The sequence below is a fragment of the Protopterus annectens genome, chromosome 16.part0 (assembly GCF_019279795.1).
Source record: "Protopterus annectens isolate FY-2018-M chromosome 16.part0, PAN1.0, whole genome shotgun sequence".
Taxonomy (NCBI): domain Eukaryota; kingdom Metazoa; phylum Chordata; order Ceratodontiformes; family Protopteridae; genus Protopterus; species Protopterus annectens.
In genome coordinates this window covers 21,853,954-21,869,170 of record NC_056750.1, presented here as the reverse complement: position 1 = coordinate 21,869,170, position 15,217 = coordinate 21,853,954, and the positions used below count along the sequence as shown (strand labels likewise).

Genomic DNA, 15,217 nt, shown 5'->3' with positions numbered 1-15,217 from the left:
GGAGAAGGATCTTTTATTGGAGGCCTACATAGAAAAAACACTTTCATAAATGCCTTATATAGTTTGGATGTTGAAAGAGAGGATGAAGAATTAGAATCTTTCCCCACATGAAAATTTGCAATTGCTGCCAGCTGTGATTTTATCGTGGAAAAACTGGCCCCATCTTGAAAAAGTAAACTCAGAAAAAGAAGTACAGCTGAAACAGGAGCTGAAAAAAGGATCAATATTCTGTTTCGATGCCCAAATTAAAAATCTCTTCCACTTGCTATTATAAACATTTTTTGTGGATGGCTTCTGGCAAGCAAGAATAATCTCTTGGACAGGGGAAGCTAGCCTGGACTTTGGAAGTGAAGAAGCTAAGCAGTTAACTGTAGGGCTCCAAGACTGGGATGCTGATGTTCTGATGGATGGGAAATTAGATCCTAACTGGGATCCAGTATCCATGGGGATATTTGATGTGAGACTGTAAGAAGGGGAACCATACCTAACGAGGCCAGAAGGGGGAGAGAATGATCGGAGTGCTGTTCAGCCTGCTGGATTTCTGTAGGACTTTTGAAATTAGGTACTGGAGGGTAAGCATATGGGAGACCTGGAGGCCAATCGTGGACTAGAGCATCCCTTGGTGACCCCCTGCTTGGAGGGGGGGGGGGGTCAGAGCAAAGTACTTGCTGCACTTGTTGTTCAGGGAGAGGCAAAGAGATCACAGCAAGGATGGCCCCATCTGCTGAATATTTGGTTTGCTACTGACTGGTTCAGGGACTAGTCGTGAGGACTCAAGATAGATGTGCTTAGTCTGTCTGCCAGTACATTGATCTTCCCAGAATGTGCTTTGCAATGAAAAAGCGATCTGAAGAGATCGCCCATTCCCACATCCTCATAGCCTCTCTGCACAGAAGGTACAAATGATTCCCCCCCTATTTGTTGATATACCGGACTACTGACATGTCTGTATGAATTGCTATTGTTCCCAGAGGGAGACAGTCATGAAAGGCTTGCAACGTCAGAAGGCCTGCTCTCATCTTTAGGATGTTGACGTGGAACTTGGTCTCTGTTGGGAAGCACACGCCTTGGACTACTCTTCCTTGGTAATGCGCCCACCCCACCCCAGCAGGGAAACGTCCATGGTCACTGTGGCTATAGGAGGGGGAAGAGAAAAAGCTGGCAGACATATAGGTCATTTCAGGGAATCCACCACTGGAGGAGACACTTGCAAACTGGGGTTAATCTAATAGGAACAGATAGTTGGCACAGAATGGACCACTGAACAGCTAGAGTCCGCTACAGCACTCGCATGAAGAACCTTGCCAGTGGTACTAGGAGTATGACAGCTGACACAGATCCTACAGCCCTCAAAATTAGTTTTGCGGGTAGAGTGGTATATCCAGTAATACTTGAACTTGGTATCTCTGAGATACTACACATTGTGGGGGCAATGACGCTATTTGCGTGATCGTGTTCAGTTGCGTTCCTATGAATTCTATGTTCTGCAGAGACAGCAATTATGACTTTGCCAAGTTTATCATAATTCCCAGATGATTGAAGAGTTCTAGCAGGTACTGTGTGGCTTGAAGAAGTTGATGCCTTGTTAGTGCAGTCAGGAGCCAATTGTCCAAGTATGGAAACACCTGGAATCCTTGCAGTCTTAGGTGAGTTGCTACTACTGACATGCATTTGGTAAACACCCAGGGGGGGTGGTGGTGAGTTTAAATGGCAGTGCTCTGAACTGGTAATAACTGACTCCCATCCTGAATAGCAAATGTCTCCTGGAGCGTCTGTTTGTTTTGATATGATAGTACACATCATCGAGATCTATGGAGTACATCCAATCATGCTTATGTAGTAGCAGCAGTACAGACTGAACCATAACCACGTGGAACTTTCACTTCTTGACAAATACGTTCAGACTGCTCAGATCTAGGATTGGTTGCAGGTCCCCTATCTTTTTTGGCACTAAAAAGAAGCATGAATAGGTTACGCATCCTTGTTGTTCGGTCGGGACCCTTTGTATGATACCTTTTTTTCTAGAAGTTTCTGAACCTCTTGAATGGCGCTCTCCCTCTGACTGGGTGGCACATCGGAGAGATGCCTCCTGGACAATGGAGGTGGAAGTGAAAAGGGAATATAGTAACCTCTGGAAATTATGTTTAGCACCCATTTGTCATTTGTTAAATCTGTCCAGGCATCTAGGTGCAATGGCATTTTTCCCCCGACTGCCTCCAGAGCAGGACAGTCGGGCAACACTTCAGGAGCACTGGTAGGGTCCGTCAGAGAAGGGTTCTCTGAAGCCCTAATTCTGTGGACCTGTTCTGCCTCTAGGATGGCGTCTGCCATTAAATCCTCTTCCTCTGCCTCTAGAAGAGGAAATCTTCTTGGGATCCATGAAAGGACTTTGAGATTTCCTGAACCACATCTTCTTCCCACTCCATAGGTTCCTTGAAAAAGTCTGTTGAAGGGAAGAAAATTTGATCTCTACAGCAGAGAAGGTCTTTCCTTCTTGCTCACAGCAGGTAAGAGTTTCTTTGACTGATGATCCAAATAGGAAGAACCATCGAAAAGATTTTTGAAGGACACTTTAAAGGGTTCCACAAACCCACAAAGCCTCATCCAGGCATGTCTCTTAATGGCTATGCCTGTTTCGGCTGCTCTAGAGGTTCCCTCTGTGGCATTAGAGATTAGCCTCACTGAGGAACTGGAGATGGAGGAAAGCATGGCCAATTGAGGAAATACTATCTTGAAGTCCTCCTCCAACAAGGACTCTGTCAGAAAATTGGTACATTCTTTAACTAGGTCCCTCTGTAGATGCATAAAATGTCCTAAGTAATTCAATGCTTTCAGCATAAAGGTAGCTGAAGCATAAATGCACTTCACGTGCCTGTCCATCACCCAAGTCTCCTTGTTTGGGAGGGTGGACAGTGGAGCTCTGTTCTGTTAGCTCCTTCATAGTGGCTGCTGACACCACAATGGCACTAACAGGGATACTTTTGCTCAAATACAAATGATTGGCACTTATCTGCATGCTTGGGTAGCGGCTCCATGGTGTCTGGCTCCTACCACACTCTACGGGAAAGTAGATCAATAAGTTCATCCACCAGTGGAGTCATCCAGGATGTACAAGGGCTCATCCCAAAGGCCTCCAGAAACAATGACTTCTTAGAAGAAGGGGGTTTTGACGAACATCCACCCTTTTGCTTCAGGATTTCTAAAATATCTCCAAAGGAGATGTTGTCGGCTGGAGATCGAGGGGCCCCTTCTCTCTCACTGAAGTAGGTGTCTTAGGTCAAGGACTCCAAGGGGAGTCCAATGGCTTCCTCTTGCATTTTTTCTTCCAATGAACCTCCCCATGGGATGCTCGGGAGAGGAATCAGAGGAAAGGGAAGCACCTGCAGGGACAAGGTCTGGAGGGTCTCCTGAAGGGGCTGACTACAGGCAAGATATGGACCCAAAGCCCTGATCAGAAGGAGATGGGCTAGGATCCTTGGGATGAAGAGATGCATTTTCAGCTCTAGAGAATGTCCTCTCTGCCACCTGAAAGGCTGATGGACCTGGGAAAACTTTTTCCCACCCCTCGGAGCTAAAGCCACCATAGCAGAGAAGGTACAAGCCACCCCAGATCTGAAGCCTCCAGAAAGGACTGGACCTGAAGTGCTGGAGCCAAAGCCCCCAGGAGAAGAGATGGATCAGAGCAGAACTGGTCTGGGACACTGATGGATTCCAGGAAAGATATATCCTCAGCTCCAAAGACAGCTTTCTCAGAAAAACTGGATCTTGGGTTTCCAAAGCTGATGATCAGATTGGAAGAGGAGTTTTAACTAGAGGAGTAGGAGCTATCACATATCCAGTATGAATGGAGATAGCACAATCCCCAAAAGAACCTGAGCTCTGATGAAACTCCACATCTTCCTGTCCATATCTGCATGGGAAAGCTGAGAGGATCTAGAGGAAGCAGAGGAATGAGTACACGTCACAGGAGAATGACTGATCCGAGTAGTTGGAGTCAGGGATGGTGACTTGCTCCAAATTGGTAAATGGCTCTGAGACCTCTGAACCAAAGGCTCTGGATCAGAGGAGGATTTGCTCACAGAAGGAGAACCTCAGATCTGAGGGAACGTTCAGATCCTAAGTCTTAAGACCCAAGAAAGTTCGGATCCGAGGAGTGGGCATAGTCAGTCCAGGTTCTATCGGATCCACGGTACCTCTTGGATGCGATGAAGAATGTGTATCGGCTGGATCTGAGGCAGTCAGATCTGATATTTTTTGCCTCTTTTCCGGGACAGAAGACATAGTCCCAAGGGATGTTGAGGGGGTGCAGTTCCTTAACTCTTTGGAAGTCATAGGTTTCAAGAAGACTGATACCCAGAAACACGTAGAATACTCCTTAAAATTATTTTATTCTTATGGTCTGATAGGGCGCGGGGATTAAAAGCTGCGCAAATATCGCAGTAAGCCTTTAAGTGCCCAGGCCTGAGACAGCAGATATACCTCTTGTGGGCATCCAAATTTGGAATTTTGTTTTCACAAGAGGAGCATCCTTACAACCCTGTTAGTTTATTAGCCATAACTGCACGACTTACACACAGGATTACCACTCACACACACAATCACTCTCAGGCAAAGAGACGCTAGTAAACAAAAAACAGATAAATGAAAGATACTGGGAAAGTTTTTTTAAAAAAACTAGAGAAAAAGTGAAAAGGAGAAAAAAATAGCCAATAACCAGACATAGATGAGACAAAGCATGGGAGGGAGCAAAACCCTGATGCATGTGAATTAACTAAATACATAGGAGGGGAGGTTTAGCTATGAAAGATAAAGAAGATAAGGAGATTCTATGAAAAGAAGTTTAACAAAGCTAGAAGCAAATAGAAAAAAAAAAGAAAAATTCACTTATCTGCGCTAGAGGCAACAGAAACACATCTGTGCTGGATGGTGGCAAACAAGATCTGAGGAGTTAGAGGAAATGTGAGGCATCAAAGGAGAGGGAGGAGCTCTAGGCTCGGATAAGTCTTGTGAAGTGGACAAATCATATTCGATATTGGATCCTAAGACCCATCAGTGAGGAAAAATGAAATGGACATCAGATCCATAATGAGGCCTGAATCTGAAATGTGCATGTTTGTTGAACTACATCACTTCTGTGGCTCTGCTCGACAGGGGCACAGGAAAATCATTTTCTTGGGTGGCGAAAGCCAGGGTACCTTTTGGCTAGGCTTATAGAGGCCCTAGGGCCAATAGCCTAGTACCTACCTATGAACCTACAGTATCAATCAATACACAAAAGAAAAGGAAAAATGAGCAAATGCTTGCTGTGTTAGAAATTACATTATCTCCTTTGTAGCATGAGGCATATTACTATAAAGTATGCAAGGTTTCAAAGTGTACAAATATATAGTGACAAAATATGCATCCTGAGCAACCAGACCAGTTGGCATAATGGTTAAGGTCCTCATCTCCTATGCATAAAGTAAAAGATTTGTTCCTTACCGCCGGACAATAACTGTTTGGAGCTTCCTTGTTCTCCCTGCATCTCTGTTGGGTTTCTCCCACCTCCGAAAAATATGCCGAGTGCTTCCGTCTCAATCTCACCTAAGAAGTGAGCTGTGGGAAGCAGCTCAGACTACACGTGATGCCATATATGGGGGAACAGCTGTACTAACCATCTGTTTTGGGCATCTACTGTGGTGCACAGCATCCTCAACATAGGAGAACATGGATCACAGACTGGGCGATGTGGCAGGTCTAGCCACTCGGTGTAAAATTTAGCTTTAGGAGATTCCATCAGATTAACTAATTTCACCAAATGGGCATGGAGACTATACATGGTGCCATATAAGGGGAACAGCTGTACTAACCATCTGTTTTGCGCATCTACTGTGGTGCACAGCATCCTCAACGTAGGAGAACATGGATCACAGACTGGGCAATGTGGCAGGTCTAGCCACTCGGTGTAAAATTTGTCTTTAGTAGATTCGGTCATATTGACTAATTTCACCAAATGGGCATGGGTATTTGCTGGTGATAAATGGGTTCAATACCCAACCTATTCTGACCTATGCCAGGCACCCATGCTAATGGAGGGAGAAGTGTATGTGCCCCTATTAGCTAGTGAAGTGAATGCTTGTCATAAAACCCAGCAGCCCTGGGTCAATAAGCTACTGTCCGGCCGGTGTCCAGTTGCCCAGCCTGGGTTACCTGGGATAGCTCTGGTGAGCAAAAGCTGGACATAAAACCAATAAACTTAGCAAACATGGTATGCTCAATGTAGGTTCACTGAGAGGATGGAGCCTGGAAGTTGATGACATGATAGTATGGAAAAGGATGGACATTCTAAGTATCCAAAAGACAAGATGTTAGGGCATTGCAGCAAAGCCACTTGACTTGGGGTCCAGAGTCTTCTACTCAGGAGAAGGACAGGCAAGAAATGGTGTGGGAACTGTGGTGAGAGAGAGGCTTCAGAAAGCACTGAGGGATGTCATCAGATTTAGTGACATACTCATGGCAATCAGAATCCAGCCTAATTATAGGACATTATTCATAATCTCAGCCTATGCCCCACAGCAGGGTTGTGATAGTGAAGAAAAGAGTACATTCAGACAGCAGTTGCAGGGCCTACTAGATAAAGCAGGACAACATGAATTGCTGTTGATAAAGGGAACTTGAATGCACACATCAGGACAGAGAGAACAGTGATATGAGGAATGCCTGGGTCTACATTGGTGGGGCAACAGGAATAAAGGAGAGGCCATTCTAGACTTCTGTCTGGCAAATGGCATGATAGTAGCCCACACGTGGCTCAGAAAGAGAGACAATCACAAGATCACATACAAAAGTGGCCAACATGCAACTCGGGCAGACTTCCTCCTAGTAAGGAAAGGACACTAAGGTAGAATCAGTTATTGCAAAATCATGCACAGTGAAACAGTCAACCCACAGCATAAACCACTGATTGCCACAATCAGCTGCAAGCAGTGGTCAGAGAAGACTCTAAGGTCAGCAGAGACCAGGCTGAAGACCTGGAAGTTGACTGGAGACAAAGCACAACAGTTCAATGGATTACTCAGGGCTCTAGCACACCAACAGGAGGAGGAAATGGGTGGAGTTGAAGAAGAATGGTAGCACCTCAAACCAACATGTGTGAGGACTACATAACTGATATGTGGCCAAGCCAGATATGGAAATAACGTACATCAGGGAAGGTGGAATGCAAAAGTCAAAGTCATCATCAAAAGAAAGGAGAAGTGCAGGAAAAAGTGGGAGATGGAACAGGTGGACCAGACTAGGAAGGAACACTGGTTGGCTAACAAAGAGGCTAAGAAAGGATTTGCAATAGCAAAGAACAGGGCATCGGATGCACTCTACCAGCTTCTGGAAAGTGACTCAGTTGGTGGCAAAAAGAAACTGTATCAGGTTGCAAAGCAAAGACAGAAAGACAAAGAAAATAGTCAGACACCCTTCATAAGGGATGCCAGCAACAACCTGCTCATCAGTCCACAGGACAAAGGCAGATGGAAGGAGTACTTCCAGCAGCGTCTTAATGAAGAAAACCCAAAAGACGCTGTACTGTCCCAGACACAGCCTACAATGAGAAGAGAAAAGGAGCCCACCCTAAAAGTAAGAACAGCACTATGGAAAATGAAGTCAGGGAAAGCAGCAGGCTCAGATAAGGTCACAGGAGATATGACAAAGATGCTGGGTGAGACAGGGAAGAAATGGCTCCTGAAGGTACTCATAGCAGTGTGGAGAGAAAATGCATATCCCAGATGACTGGAGCATAAGCATACTCATGCCAGTGTACAAGAACAAAGCAGATATCCATAACTGTGGGCAGTATAGAGGTATCAATCTCGGTTAACTATGACATGTTCAACACTACTGTGGCCGAAAGTGCAGATATCCGAAGAAAATGTTCAGAAATCACACCACCAACCACATTAAATGCCGAACTGAGCATTTCAGTGAAGTCGAATGTCGAACATTTCAACTTCACTGAAATGCTCATAGCCGCTAAACATATTTTAACATGTTTTACAAGGGGACAAGCCCCCCACACCCCCCTACTTATATATACAAACTCCGAGATCGCACTACACTGAGGAAAGGGTACATTTCTCAATGCCCACTATAGTGCGATCTGCACTACACTGTCAAACCTTGCTATAGCGGCTGTTCGCTATTGTAAGGTTCGACAATATAGTACTTGCACTAATGGTTCTGCTACGTGGTTCTGCTACCTGATTTACACACATACATTAATCACACACAGTGCGATCGACTGTGATTGTAAACCATCAATCTCCTGTCACACTGCATGAAAGTTCTGCAGAGGGCAACTGATAAAAGGATACACAGAGTCTCGAAAGTAAAATCGGAGATGAACAGTTCAGATTCATTTCAGGATGCAGCACAAATGACCCAATGTTTGCAGTGAGACAAATGAGAAGAAGCTGTAGATGAGGAAAGAGTCCAACTGGGCATTCCTAGAATTAAAAATAGTGCTAAATTGTGTTACTAAAGGATACACAGCCTGCAGTTTCTTTCATTTTTTTGCTTTTTCATAGACTTGGAGAAAGCAATAACAAGGTCCCATGAAAGCTGATTTGGTCAGTACTGTGGTGGTTCAAAGTCCAAGAAACACTGGCAGAGTTAGTGCAGGCTATGTACAAGGACCCAATGACTCAAGTATGAGCACAGTGTGTGGTCTCAAGGAGGGGCGCCCGGTGGGTGTGCATCAGTGTTCAGCTTTAAACCCACTGCTGTTTACACTGGTGACGGATTACATTAGCAAACAGATCAGAGTAGACATATAAAGTTGCTGTATGTAGATGATGTGGCAGTACAGACAGAAACAGAGCAAGAGCTTCAGCAAAGGACAAGGGAATGGAATGAGAAAATTGAAGGCACATGGGATGAAACTAAGTATAGATAAGACAGTGGTAATGGCAGCAAATTCGGAAAGAAGAAGATGATGAGAACTGAAATAGAAGGGAAGATAGTGGAACAAGGAAAACAGCTTCAAGTGTCTGGGAGGGGTAGATAAGGAGAAGAGAAGTCTGAATGAAGAGGTCAAAGCTATTATCAGAGGGGATGCAGCCAACTGGCACAATGTGTCGGAGGTAGTGTACGTCAGAAGAATTCCAAAGAGGCTGAAAAGTAAGGTGCACAAAAAGGTGGTGTGACCAGTGCTACTGTATGGTAAGACCACAAAGGTGTGCTACTGTATGGTAAGACCACAAAGGTGTGCTACTGTATGGACAAACCACAAAGGTGTGCTACTGTATGGTAAGACCACAAAGGTGTGCAATTGTATGGTAAGACCACAAAGGTGTACTACTGTATGGTAAGACCACAAAGGTGTGCTAATGTATGGTCAAACCACAAAGGTGTGCTACTGTATGGTAAGACCACAAAGGTGTGCAAATGTATGGTAAGACCACAAAGGTTCCTCACAAGGAAAATTCAAGGTCTTCAGCATCTGTCCTATGCGAATCATCTGAAATCACTGACATTTTATTCTGTTTCATACAGACTACTCAGAGGTGATCTCTGCCTTGCATATGAGGCAATCTCTGACCCTGTTTTACTGGAAATGCGTCATATCCGCAAGTCAAATGGTACATGGGTTACTCGTTCTAAAGACCTTAACCTGGTATGTGACATTAATAAAACCTGCTGGAGGGGCAGATATCTTTCCCAGGGGTTACCACACCTTTGAAACAGACTCCCACTTCATGTTAAACAGAGCACCTCATCATCCCTCTTCAAATGCAATCTGGAAGATTGGATGGGTAACCGTAAATTCACCCCAGGGTTCCATCTGTGTCCCTCTTGGACAGGAACAATAAGTGCTGATCATGGAAATAAGGGTAGAATGTCGCTGGGCTTCTAAGGGGCCTAGGGCCATTAGCCTACTAACTTCCTATGATCCTACTGTACAAAAACCAGGGCAGTAAAGGCAGAGCAGCTGAAGAAGCTAGAGGTGATGGAAATGAAGCACCTGAGATGGGTGGTAGGATGCACACCGTGGGGCAGACACAAGAGTAGAAGCCAAAGTAGCTTCAAATGCAGAAAAGATCAGAGAGAGCAGATTATGGTGGTTTGGGCATGTGCAGAAAAGCAGAAGAGACTCTGGTGAAGAAGACTTGAGACACACAGGAAGAAAGTAAGAGGAAACAATGACTAACAACAAAGAGGTGGATGGATTGCATGAGAGAAGATCTGCAACAGACAGGCATGAGTGTCAAAGAAGGCAGAAGTGTGACACTGAATTGAGACAGATGGTGACAGCTAACACGACACCCTGACCCCATGTAAAAAATGGAAAAAGGGGGTTGATAATGATATGAATCCTTAAATAAACAGCTTTGCAAATCTCCTTTTAAAATCCACAACCACATAATTTGGTCTTTCTTCAACAGTAGTTCACAATATAAAATTATAAGAGAAGTATTGTAAAAAAAAATCCAGCACAAAAATATTGCAGTAGTTAGCCCCATGGTATAGAGCCTTAATTACATCCCAACTGATTGGAGTTCTGATTAATGCCACAGGCTTTTGAAGGGACTTACAGAACAGCACAACGCACAATGCCACAGTCCCTCGGAGGAAGGTACAAACTGCACTGGGAATATTGGGGCAGGTTTTTAGCACATCAAACCACTGCTTAGTGCAACCATCATTAGTGAGTGCATGGGAGTGTACACTCGGGGGGGGGGGGGCACTGCTGGATACCATGTGATGTAGGTAAGCCTGTCCTCCCACCCACTGGCATGGTTAGGGATTTACATAAATGCTATCACTGCTGAGATGCCAGCGAGAGCAAAAACTGGCCAATGTCTGCCTAAACAACAGCCCCTGTGAATGACTCATACCCTGATGTAGCTGAGGACTCCTCACTGCAAGGGAATGAATAAGCTTGAATCAGATACGGGAAGGCTTGCTGGTGGACAGGCAAAGGAAGAAGGCACATACAAAGAAACATTACAATACGTTGTACAATATTACTGAGACACATTGGCCTTATTCAGACAATTCTTACAGCATGTGATCCTTTGTGACTTGGCAACAGTGACTCGCTCAGAAATGCAATGTCCAGTACATTTCGTATCGTTTTATCTTCTCTAAAAAAAAAAAAACCTAAGTGTTTTTGTTTATTTTTTTTAAATCTTAGTTCTTCCACCAAGCTTTCAAAGAGTTGTAGTCACAGCAACTGAAACAGACTCATTATTCCAATTGCTCAAGATTCCAAATATGATTCAGTTTCTAGAGCAGTCCCCTTCACTGCAGGAGGATAAACACATTTATCACAGAACTAAACATGCATAACCCATAGTCAACACAGCCTTGTAGCTAGCAACTTTCAAAACATTCATCTAAAACTGCTGATGCATATTTTTTAAAGTATGTTACAATGTGACAGCTGTGGCAGCATCAGAACAAATTTTGTATTAATGCTCCTTAATAAAGTACAACACTATAATCATGTAAGCAAATGTCAGTACTTAACAAATGTTTGCTACAAAGCTCCTCTGGCAAGATATAATTAGGGTGACCACCTGCCCCCCTTTTTATGCAGGACAGTCTCTATTTGGATAATTGTGTCCTGCAATAAACATAACAAATGACAAAAGGATTGACATTTTATACCAAAACATATTTCATAAGTTCCTTCTAAAAAGTGAATAAAGGAATCACTGACAAAGCAGACAGCATTGTTGCCTCACAGCAAGAGGTTCCCTGGTTCAATTCTCAGCTGCGGAGTCTTCTGTGCTGAGTCAGCATGTCCTCCCTGTGTTTGTGTGGGCTCCCTCTGGGTGCTTCTGTTTCCTCCCACATTCCAAAGACCTGCAGTAGGTGGACTGGACATTCTAAATTGGTCACAGGTGTCAGTGTGTGTGTGTGGTGTGGAAGAACTACAGTGGCATGGCTAGCTATCTGATGATGTACATCTTGGCTTTAGATGATTGTCACTGTTGAAGTGACACCCTCACTCCCATGTGCAAAAATGGGAAAAGGGTTTTGGATGATTTGCATTTGAAACACCTTTTTATTATGTGAAACAAGAGAAACACCTCAAATTCTACAAGAGTGACCTTTTATTTTGGCCAAAAAGTGAAGTTAAGTACTTTGCAGTGGTTTTGGGTATGGTTTGTTCTGCAAAATCTTACCATAAACATGAGCCACTTTAGGCACTGGTAGCTCTAGACATAATGTAATGTACAATGTGATTGCTGTACCGTCCCTGCTGCATGATCATCTCTGACCCTGATGCAGCAATCGTTGCACAAAAAAATGAGCAGAGAACGTACAAATATGCTGTTGTGGCAGTTCAAATATAAATGCCTAACTTACATGTGGAGAAAAAAAACACAGCGAAGATTTTCACCGGTTACAGTACAATCAGCAATCTCACATCTGCACAGCCAAGCTTTCTTACAAGACTGCAGTCTTCTTTGAATCACTGTCTTGCAATTATGGGCACCTGCTTATATGTATACATCACCTCTGGGAGAAATGGAAAACAACTATGACAATCTATGTACTTTATTAATCTATTTATCAGTCAACATCTTCTCTTTAGACCCAGAGAAACACCACCAGCACATGTAACTCAACACATACTTACCTCCCTAGTGGGAACCACGATAACAGCATAAGGCCCATCACTGCGCTGTGAAGAAAACAACAATGTTTTTTTTACCCCAAACAGATTATGTACACTACTGAATAGAACACTAAAACAGCATGCTTAACACAATCTACAGCTCTTGTATTCTGAGAACACATGTACAGCGACTTCTTCTCATAGTGAAAAATAAAGGAAAAGTTGTAAATGACTCAATTTATTACTTAGCAAAACAGGAGTACTCAAACATGCTTCATTTTCTAACTGTCATGAATTAAACTGTAGTGATGTAATCTGTCTGTATGTTAGCCAGGCAGGTAGCCTAATCCAATGCATCCTTTTTCAGTCACTATAACCGATGCCCTGAATATGGGTCTACCTAATGACATTATTTATTTGGACCTTTCCAAAGCTTTTTGACAATAAGTAAGCAACAGCCTACAACTAGACATTAACAGTTATGAAGGATTTTATTTTAAAAATGGTTAAAAGGCAATACGTTCTCCATAAAGAATAATAATTTATTCCCAGAATGTAAGACTATAACATGTGGGGTGTCCCAGCACTCCGTCTCTGATTGTTTTTAATGACCTCTGGGAGAAATGGAAAACAACTATGACAATCTATGTACTTTATTAATCTATTTATCAGTCAACATCTTCTCTTTAGACCCAGAGAAACACCACCAGCACATGTAACTCAACACATTATTTTCCATGTGTGTGACAACAGCACCCTTAGGAAGAGAGTCTTGAAATGCCTGTAGGGGACAAAGGGACTGCTCTAATTTCCAATACATTTATGAGCAAATTGAACTCTACAGGTGAAACCACACTTCAAACTGTCCTAGCATGACACTGCCCCCACCCCCACCTCATGACACGGTGACTGTCATAATGGGAAATGGAAGACAGAGGGGGCTGCCTAATGAAAGGCTTGCAGTGTGAGGTCACCACCAAAGATGGGATTTATATACACTGCAAATCTTGACACAGTCTGAGTGTAGTCTAGGACTGGTTCCACTGACATTTTGTATGTCCCCTGCATATGAATATGATGCAATGTATGTTGCTTAGAAATATAGTTCATGTCATGAGACCAAAAGTTTTTCAAAGACTTACTGCAACCTGATCCAATGGTAGGAGATGAGGTACTACTTTCCATAAGGGAGGGAATTTTTTTTTCCTGGGGCAGACTTGGCATGCAAGCCAATGTCCATGAAACATCCTATAAATACTGTGGTTTGTGATGGCTCCACCTACAGCTTCACAGAGTTCACTGCAATGTCTAAGGACTTTTAACAGGAATAGTATGGTCTCCTGGCCACTATAACTTTCTTCAGAGCTGGAGCTGGGGCAGCTAGAAGTCAGTCAAATAAGTACGTAAACATTGCAACCTCTGCTGATCTGTCATGATATCCATACATTTGGGGGCAAAGGTGAGTCCAAACAGAAGGGCCCGAATCTGAAAATGGCATTCTCTTAACCAAAAGAGTAGATTCTTATATTCATAAACATTCCAAGACCATCGAGTCTTATGACCATTTACACATCGCTGGTACCCTTCTGCAGGCTGCATCTCTTTTTCTCTAGGAGGGACATACCAATCAATCTCTGAGTAAATTTGTAAAAGCCTCTCTAGTTTATGTTTATAAAGGAAAATTGTGTGTCACACTGCTTAACATGCAGGTGAAGTTTACTCCAGTGATGACTACTTGGCAATCTTCACAAGCAGCTACGGATTTTGGAGGTCAAGCATGCATATCCAATCCCTCCTGACCAGATAAGGAAGAACTCTTTACATGGAGGACATTAGGAGCATTGCTTTGGGGATGAATTCAATTAAGGTGTTAAGGTCTGGGATCAGCATGAACTCTTCCATTCTCTTTTATACAAAAAAGGTCGGGAATAGTATCCAAGCCAAGAAGGCTGTGGCTTGTTTCTTTGTTGCCCTTTTCTGAAAGGGTGGAACAGTAGGAAGACGAAGAGCAGGCAGCTGGAGTGGGACAAGGATTATGATTTTGTAGCCTCTGGATATAATATTCCTTACCCACCTGTCCTGCACGATAGCCTTCCATGGCAACCGATGATATGACACCTGACTCCCAACTGAATTAAGTGTGGGACAGGCAGGCAAGTCCTCAGGGCAACTGGTGCTGCACCTCTCTAAGTGTGGGAGAAGCCACAACAGCCCTGGTTCTGCTAAGAATTCTGGCCTCTGAACTATTCTGGAAATAACTGTAGCCTCTCTGACCTTTGCTACATTACTGGTATACCTGCTACTGCTGATGTTGTCCCTGTTTAAACTACATCTGTTTGAAACCTTTCTAATCCCTAGTGGATTTGCACTGTGGCGTTTGCAGATTCTAATGGCTGTCAAAGTTGTACCATCTTGCTTGCTCTCGCCCATCTTCTCTCTCAGCTCAACAGTGGTTGATTCCATTAAAAAGGAGCAATGAGGAAACATGCTTGGAAATTCTTGGCAAAAATCAGTAAGTCAACACCAGTCTTAATGGTGGATAATGTCCGTACCTGCAGACCAAGCTGTGCTGTCAACAGCACTGTGTACTGGGCACACAGAAATGTAAGAAATAGTGTA

The 15,217-nt window shown here is 43.6% G+C and overlaps 1 protein-coding gene across 1 annotated transcript in view; it reads right to left on the bottom strand.

The window, feature by feature from the left end:
• Positions 1-15,217, bottom strand: part of DDX31 (DEAD-box helicase 31) — a 2,738,529-nt gene that overhangs the window by 1,817,442 nt on the left and 905,870 nt on the right. Inside the window, exon 7 of the mRNA XM_044057921.1 lies at positions 12,620-12,664. Within this exon, the coding sequence (XP_043913856.1) occupies positions 12,620-12,664 (45 nt within the window). The remainder of the gene's footprint in view (positions 1-12,619; positions 12,665-15,217) is intronic.